The 9,032-nt window shown below is 38.0% G+C and overlaps 2 protein-coding genes across 2 annotated transcripts; both read right to left on the bottom strand.

Annotated features, from left to right (window-relative positions):
* Window positions 1-111: 111 nt before the first annotated feature.
* atp5if1b (ATP synthase inhibitory factor subunit 1b) lies at window positions 112-1,482 on the bottom strand. The gene is made up of 3 exons (XM_085391403.1): window positions 1,324-1,482; window positions 554-666; window positions 112-455 (listed from the first exon to the last, which is right to left on the bottom strand). The coding sequence occupies exons 1-3, from the start codon at window positions 1,465-1,467 to the stop codon at window positions 314-316; spliced, it is 399 nt and encodes a 132-aa protein (XP_085247529.1). The 5' UTR covers window positions 1,468-1,482; the 3' UTR covers window positions 112-313.
* A 1,412-nt stretch (window positions 1,483-2,894) lies between these two features.
* On the bottom strand, window positions 2,895-8,085 carry zmpste24 (zinc metallopeptidase, STE24 homolog). The gene is made up of 9 exons (XM_085392435.1): window positions 7,712-8,085; window positions 6,496-6,642; window positions 6,198-6,401; window positions 5,722-5,874; window positions 5,423-5,564; window positions 5,020-5,195; window positions 4,647-4,751; window positions 4,390-4,533; window positions 2,895-4,303 (listed from the first exon to the last, which is right to left on the bottom strand). The coding sequence occupies exons 1-9, from the start codon at window positions 7,817-7,819 to the stop codon at window positions 4,079-4,081; spliced, it is 1,404 nt and encodes a 467-aa protein (XP_085248561.1). The 5' UTR covers window positions 7,820-8,085; the 3' UTR covers window positions 2,895-4,078.
* Window positions 8,086-9,032: the final 947 nt, after the last annotated feature.

The raw sequence follows: 9,032 nt of genomic DNA on the forward strand, positions 1-9,032 counted from the left end.
TCACTGAAATAAAACAGTTGCATGAAGCACAGATTATATTTAGTCTTTTTCACTTTGGCATTGTACCTGTGACATACGGCACACCAATGAACAACATCACACAGGAAAATGTTCTTGGAGAGCATGCCATGGAACCCGTACTCATTTCTTTTAATCAATTTTAATACCTTTCAAGAATTTACATAAGTACCATCACTCAAACATTCATGACTGGCATAACACAGTGCACGCAGAAACTAGTGTGGTTACTAAATGAGTCTTGGACAGTGAGGAGAAAAAAAACAAAACTTTTGTTTTATTTTAAAGGCTTCACTCAGTCATCATGCTTCAGCTTTCTGATCTTTCCCTTGTGGCGGTCAATCTCGCGCTGGAGACGTTCAATCTCCTTTTTGTGGTGATCAATTTCGTCCTCATGGTGCTGCTTTAGTGCTGCCAGCTGCTCCTTCTCCTTGCGCCTTATATGAAGAAAGACAGATATCACGCAAGCTTATTTTCATGTAGAAGAGGTGGAAAAAGTGGACAAAAAACTGTCTCTATAAGTTGAATTTCATACTTGAAGTACATCTCCTCCTCTGCAGCCTGCTTCTTCCCCATGGATCCACCTGCCTCTCTGATAGAGCCTCCACCACCACCACCTTTCCCGGCACCTTTACCCAGCTCACCCAGCTGAGTGGGTGGGGAAGTATTTAAGAGAAAAACAAGTTTAGTGAATTAACTCAGCAACAAGCAAAAAAATAAACAAACCCCAAAACCCAATAATAAATGCATAAATAAAAAATAGAGCTCTGAGTATTTTCTATAAAGACATTTCTTTAACAGATGGCAGCTTAAAATTAAACATTTCTTAAAGTTACTTTCTTTCTCAACTTTAGTGATCAGGGCTTTCTGTGTGATATTAAGGTGAATCTGCTGGACACTGTGAAAACAAGCCCACGTTGAAGGTCAAGGTTTTATATTTTTTGAGTGGGTTAAAAGGCTTCTTTGTTTCCAAGGTGATAATGGAGATATATCGAACAGACCAGAAACGCTTTTTGAGCAAAACCTAAACGTCTGAGAGGACAAAGCAGCTCACAAAACCAAATTCTTTTTCTGAATAGTCTGACAGGTGGCAGTGCATACAAAATTAACCCCCTTGGCATATATAACCTATAATTATTAGGTAATAATGTTCAATTAGAAAGCTAATACCACAGTGCTACAGCAGGTGAACCTGTCATTAAGGTTTTCAGCTAGCAAAAATGATGAGGCTAAACATGTCACACCGCTGTATAACGGTTACACGGTATTTGCAATGAAGTGAGGCGGTTGCAGGACGTTTATTACCTGGTCGGATGACATTCTCAGCTGTGAGGTGACAAAAGTCCTGATATTAGGCCTCAAAAACCTCGCCATGTTTATGAAAACACCACTGACAAGTAGTGTCGAGCTTGTCCTTGTCCACAAAAATACACCACAGGACGGCGCCATTATGTCCAAGGCGGGGGTGCCAACAGAAGATACGTTAGTTCAATTAAATGATACATTTAAAAAATCTATTCATACGATGATGTATTATTTCAATTTATCTGCTAAATATATTTCATATACATAACATGGAATAATAACATAGTGCAGAAAAAACACAGTGTTTAATTCCCGCAGTGGTATGGTCTTAAAAATGGACACCGCATTGCCTCTCTTTACGTAGCAGCTGACCTTATAATTTTTGTTATGCTACATACCAATAACGCAACACGATGTGTGATTTTTTTAATTCATTTTTTAATTAATTTAAATACTATATACATTCACAGCTAGTGAACAAAAAGGGGTTTAAAATGTTTTTTAAACAAAAAAACAAAATCAACAATAACAATGGTTATTTCTACTTTTTTACATAGCTTAATTAAATAACTTGTGAATTGGGTTTTTTTTAAATTGATATTTTAGTACACAGTAATTTTTTATCTAAAGAAATAAGTTTATAAAACATCAATTTATTTTTAAGCTGAGCATCAGGATGGGGAAGAAAGGGTATTTAATTAACTTTGACCATAGCATGGTTTTTATAAGTACTTCAAAATCTGCTGATCCATTGGGAATTTCCCACACAACCATCTCTAGAGTTTACAGAGATTGTAGGAAGGCAACAGTAATTCAAATACATGAATGTACATGCCAAACCATGAACCAGATGGGCTACAGCAGCAGAAAATCACATGAGGTGCCACTCCTGTTAGCTAAGGAAACTGAAGCTACAAATCTCAGAAGCTCACCAAAATTGGAAAAAAAAAAAGAAAAAAAAATTCCCCTGATCTGATAAGACTTACCTTTTGCTGTCATATTCATGTTAGGGTCAGAATTTTTAAAACAGCATGAAAGCATGGATCTGTCTTGCCTTGCATTAATGGTTCTGGTGTTGGTGGTGCAGGGGATATTTTCTTGGCATCCTTCTAGCCAAAGATCAGAACATCTCTGTACTCACATGACCTCGAGTCTCCAGGTCTCAATCCAATAAAGCATATTTGGGATGTGGTGGAACAAGAGATTTGCTTCATGGATGCCCAGGAACTGTGTGATGCCATTATATAATTATCAAAATCTCAGGAATGTTTCCAGCATTTTGTTGAATCTATGCATTACAGATATGGTGTAAAATGCCTCAATTCATACAGAGAATATATCTATATGAATTAAGGCAGTTTTGAAGGTATAAAAGGGGTCCAACCAGGCTGTGCCTAATTAAGTGTCCAGTGAGCATTTTGTGTGTGTGTGTGTATACACACACACACACACACACACACACACATATATATGTAAAATTAAAAATATATTCCAAAGTCATCACTGGATGTAAATCTTATCTTTTGTGTGATTTTCGCAAAATTTTTTCTAAGTAAAACAAGCACCCCAAATAAGATAAATGCTTAGAAGATTTTATTCAACACTGCAAAGAAAGCATACACCCCCTCTCTGAGCAAACCAAACTCTGGCTCACGTGGTGAAATCTTGCCATCTCCCTCCCATAAGTCCCCTATAAATACTTTGCTTACCAGGTATCGCTGGCATGAAACAAAGAGAAAAACCAAACAAAAACTATGAAACTCTACACGAACTTAAAAATTCAAATCACATTCAACATTTTTTTTTCAACAATTCACTCCATATATCATTACTCTAATCACCAAAGTTACATATGTACAGGTATGGTTGGACCCTACATGACAAGCAGGTGCTTAAGAAAATTAAAACAGCAGCCCCTCATTGCATGTAAAAAACAAAACAAAAATAACACGTCTAATGTAATGTTCAAACGAAACATTTCGCACCGCTCTGTTCACTAGGTGATCATTATGGGTACAAAGAGGAGAATTGGAGGCACTCGTATTTTGTCACTGTGACAAAGAATCTACAGAGTTTCTCTTTAAATAAAAATTAAAAAAAGCACTGAATTGATTAGTAGACTCATGAATATTCACTTGAACTTGACAATAAATGTTGCACTTGCTGTACAAATCAATCTGGCCCGTGCATCTGTAAAAAGCATTGTAATGAGTAAATATACTGTATGACTAATCATCTTAAATTAATATAAATAAAAAAAAAAACAACTTAACATTTAACAGCCAAATAACTTGTCAATTTCATTTGAGCTTCATACTTAGAAGGGAAAAAGAAGGATGTACTGAATAAATTGTACAAAAATAAAAGGATTTCTAAAAACAAATCTATGAGTGCAATCTGAGAAATCTGATATGTGCTCTGACAATTGCTTTTTTCTTTACACGTTGTCCAGATCTATCACACACAGCAAGTGTGTAAATGGTTTTTCTGAATAAAAGAAAAAGAACAGTACAGGCTTAGATTTTTTTTATGGTTGCCTTGTGCTGATATGTTTTGGTTTTGTTTAAAACTAACTTTCAAAGAAAAAAAAAAACAAAACAAAGTATGGCAAGTGAAGAAAAGGATAAAATAAGATAAAATTTGCTAATGGGGGGCAGAAGGGAAGGAAAAAGACCAGGGTGCATCACAGGGCCAGGAGCGGTCTGCGGAGGCCCTTCGGAGGAGGCAGCGGTCGCCGCTCCCCCTTCCTGCCCCGTCAGTCTTGCTTGGTGTTGCCCAGTGCTCTGAGGCGCTCAAGGAGAGGAGGGTGGGAATAGTGCCACATGGAAAACAACCAATCAGCAACAGGGAAGCCCAGGTTGTCTTTGTTCAGCTTGATGAGAGCCGAGTAAAGCTCTGAGGCTTTGCCCATGCCGCGAGCAAAAGCATCTGCCTGGAACTCAAACCTGCGACTCAGGACCGTCAGACAGAAAGACAGAACCTACAAAAGCGAGGAAGAAGAGAAATATTTAAACATCTCAAAACAACAGGGTTTAATTATTCAAACTTTCATGATCTCACACATACCTCGTTGTAAGGAGAAAAGATGAACTGGAAGATAATCATCAAGCCTATTAATGTGGGCTGGCTGTCATCGAAGCCAAAAGCTACAAACAGCTCCTTACGTCCAATCAGAACAGCAAATAAGGAGAAGCACAGGAAGGAATTCATCTGAAGAGATAAAAATAGATTCAGTTCAATCTCTGAATGTCTGTAGTATGATCTAATCAGGCTTTTATATGCTTTGGGATAAAACAAAAAGACATCCATCTGGGAGAAATCACCTGACTAATGACGATATTCTTGACGGTATGACCAAGCTTCCAATGGCCAAGCTCATGACCCAAAACAGCAAGGATCTCTGGGTTGTTGCATCCTTGTTTTTTGTTCTGTGACAGAAGATTCAAAATCAGTCACCTAAAATTTCCAACAACATCAAGCCTAAACATTAATACATTTAATACTTTGGGCTTTTCCCAATCCTTTATTAAAGGATTTTAAAAGCAAAACAGAGCTTAATGACAAAAAAGATATATATCTTTCAAGCTCTCAGACCAGTTGTTATCAAGCAAAAATCAACCAAAGTGTGTTTCAAGACAAGTAAGAATACTCTGTCTTTAAAAGTGTTTTTATGAATCAAGTGAAATTCTTCGCAACCTTGGGCTTGGCTTTAGACTCGCTGGATGTCTCATCACTCTCTGGCTGCTCAGGCTGTGACTCTCCAGCCTTGTTGAGCGGCGAGTAATCCTCCAGCAGTGTGTCAAACAGCACAATGCGTTTGTTCTTGAAGAACCCGTAGAAGTATGCATTGCTGTGTGAAGAACGTTTAGAACCTGGAAACAAGACAAAAATTCATGGATCTCCAACCAACCATCGCTCCACAATGTAAAAAAAAAACAAAAAACAACATACTAATGATTGCAATGTAATAATAAGGGGCTTGATAATGTAAGGAAAAGACTCTAGAACAACAGAGAGAAATCCCCAACAAACGACCCACAATGAGCAAGCACTCTGTGACAGTGGGAATGATAACTAAAAAGACACATTCAAGACATACCTTCAACTACGTAAATTTTGGTGAGGGGGAAGCTTATGCTCTTGGCCATGGCTTCGATATCTGTCTTTAACTCTCCATCTGGCAATGGTGTGAATTTGTCAAACAGGGGAGCAATGTAATCAGCATAGATGGTTACAAGTACCTTAGAAGACAGAGATGACAGGATGTATTACAGGTGTAGTATCAACTATGTACTTCTTTTGAGTTTCTCACTAGTTATCTGACAAGAAACCCATTTTCTTATTACACAGTGATGCATTTTCAACGTTTTCACAGAGCAAGGCGAATGCGCCACTAACCAGAGAAACGACCAGGGTAAAGAGCCAAGCATAAATGAAGAAGTAGTCTCCGCCGATCTTTATGATGTACAGCAGCAGGGAGGTCACAGGAAGCAGGATGCACTGAGTGACAGCAAACTTCTTCACGGCATCTTTGAGGAAAAACCCCAACGTCTGAGAGGAAGAGCAGACATTAAAAGAGAACAGAGTAAACAGGAGATTAATACAGTGTGTTAGAGTTCTGATTTCTTTTTACTTCTTCACAGATTCTCCGGTCTTTGAATTCATTTTGGGTTTAAACAGACAAAATTTCACAGTCAAAAACTTCAGTCCATCAAAGTTCTTATTACATTTTAAATCGTTTGTGTTTTTGACATTAAACAACAAAGACACAGCTTCAATATGAGCTCTGGAGCCCATCAACTGTGGTAACTTCAATCCAATCAAACTCAAGTTAGTCTCGGCAACAAACAGTGAGTGCATTCCAGCCAGTGTACCTGCTGATTAAAGCCGTGCTTCTCCTCAATGACGAAAGTGTTGTACAAACTCCAGGGGAGTCCAGTTATAGCACTGAACAGGGTAGCAAGCGTCAGAAACACGAGGGACTGGGTGATCTCGTATTCTGGACCAAATCCAAAGCGAGCAGTCACAGAACCAGCGACAGCCCACAGAAATGGTATTCCACCCAGTAGCAGAATCAGCTGAAACCGTTTTGAGCACAATATTTTAAATGTGTGGCATACAGAATGAGTTACTAGGCTAAAACAACGGTGTCTTTTAGTTAAATGATCTTACCGTCCCCTCGGTCTCAGAATAGAGTCCAGACCAAAAGCTGAAGTTGCTTTTATCCAGCTGGTAAAGACGTGACTTCTCAAATGTTTCAGAATCCATGATCTTGCCCAGCTCCTGCGGTACATGGGTTGTTGTTCTATATATCCTCCTCTGCAGTGTAGGAAGACGTGCGCATAAAGTTACATTAACAGTGAAAATCCTCAAGGTACTGATTTAGGGATCCAATGCAGTCAGTGTAACTGTCCAAGTTACGTATTTCAGATGTGCATTTTTCAAGTGTTAAACTCAAAACTTGACAAGTATCACATAATATAATCAATACTAATCCAATTTGATGTTTTCCTTTAAATATGTGTTTCAAAGAGCAACTTTTTAACTTGTTGAGTCAATACTATACAATCGTGTGAACGATATTGCAACAATTCGACCTTTGAGCTGGTAGGTGAGGCCAATAATTTGTGTGGGGGGTTTTTATACTAGGGATACCAAAATCTACTTTGCAGTCTTTTAGCTCTTAATCACTAAATTTGAACTAAAGAAATTTCACAGAACAAGTAAACATTGCCTACTGCCATGAATCTAATGATTTACAGGAAGGCCAATTGTGTTTGATAATCGTGTGAATCCTTGTCCATATTCTCATAAAACTTGCTCTCTGCACTCTTTCCATGTGTGTACTAGCATATCAAGACTACGTGATAATGTTCTCGGTTAAAGACGTTCTCTGTATTATTTGCTACATCAGTTCCTGTTCCTAGAGGAACTACACCCATCCCAACACTGTCGTGAGATACTTTTCAATGTGGCTTAACTGAAGTGAATAAAAAAATGTTTTAATAGGATTCAAATAGCTTCATATTTCACATCCACGTGTCTGGGCGTGAAATAGACCAGTAAACATTTCCAGCAAGATGATTATGGACTCATAGCTTTGTGGTTTCGTATTAAGAAATCTTACGCTGTTGTGTTTTGAAACTAAATACCTAGAATACTGAATAGCAATAAAAGTCTAACCCTGCTAAACGGACCCCTTGGTCGCATCACATATTCAACTGTCAGAATATCCTATATTAAATGCAGACTTTATGAAAGACACAGCTCATAGTGAGTTCACGGGAGATTAAAATCAAACGTTTTAACCACTGTCAGCGGTTCGTTGATTTACGCTCTGCTTTTATTATAAAGCAAAGGGATTTAATCTGGTAAACAATTGACTCACCTGTCTGTAAGAAAGATATGCCTCCCAAAGGTATACTGTCCATGAAAACCCTAGGACAGCGTAAAATATCTGCTTTTCCACCGGCAGGTCAAACATAGTTTCAACCATCTTTGCTCTGTTACTCTAGCAGTTAGCTAAGCAGGCTAGCAGCTAATTAGCTTCCGCTCTACACACACTCACAGACAGCTCTTTAACCGTGAATTATGGGAACTATGCCCCTCCGTCAAATAGACAGATACAGACTAAAGTTTAGATCTTTGCATCCAGTTTTCATTCCTAAGAAAAGTCTAGGCTTTTACAACTAACATCATTCCATTCATCTCAACTACCGACCCCGTTGGTTATGCGTATCAACGAATTCGGCACCCAAAGGAACGTCTTCTATAACTTGGTTCCGCAGTGGATTTTCTTAATTTGACTGGCTCACTAAAGAGTTCAAATTTTTGTATTTCGAGAAAACACCTTTATTTCAACCCCCATTAATAAATATTCTACACAAATATTCGTGTAAAATGCAACTACGAATGCAAATGTATATTCACACTATTTAAACTCCTAATAAAGCATAATTTATGGTTTTAGAGTATTACTTTTTTTTTTAAAGCACTAGAACTACACGTTTATTGCTGGCGGTAGCGGCCCCATTTATCCCATGAGCATGATAGCTAAACAGACGTGGCAGCGCAGGAAATGTTGACTTTTGCTACTTAATTCCTCTTCTCGGTTCATTTTGATTATTTACATGCAATCACCACCGATAAAATAACGGTTTTTACTTCAACACAACAGGAAACGTGTCGGATCCTGTACCACACCCATTTTATTCAGTACAAAGTACGCACACATATAAAGTATATATTAATGTGGCTTTTCATATCTATATAAATATGGATTTAAATAACTAATAATTTACCTTTAATTAAAAACACTTTAGACATGTAAAATTTTAAATACTAAAACCACACAGCTGCCCCCAACCCTTCCCGTGCACAGAATCTGTTTATTTGCAGTGTCGCATCTGCAAATTTTAACCACACATGTGCCAGGCAAACTGGATTCTGACAGACCTTCCGGCAGGGCCTCCTGAATACTTCTCATGAGCGAATACTGTAATTCACTGAAAATTAAGCCCAAAGAAGTGTTGCACAGCTAACGCTGGACTGTTTGGAGTTTAGGAGTTTGGGACTATAAACGATGTCCGTCTTTGCCTGATCCATAAAATAATGTAAAGCGCTAAGCTTACTTTTTCAGTTAACAGTTTTAATCTGAGGGAAGACAATAACATTTACCAAGAAATAAGAAAATTAGTAATTTACTTGGA

The sequence above is a fragment of the Rhamphochromis longiceps genome, linkage group LG19, assembly GCF_057381845.1.
Source record: "Rhamphochromis longiceps isolate RC_006_pf linkage group LG19, R_longiceps_female_GT1.1, whole genome shotgun sequence".
Classification (NCBI taxonomy): Eukaryota; Metazoa; Chordata; class Actinopteri; order Cichliformes; family Cichlidae; genus Rhamphochromis; species Rhamphochromis longiceps.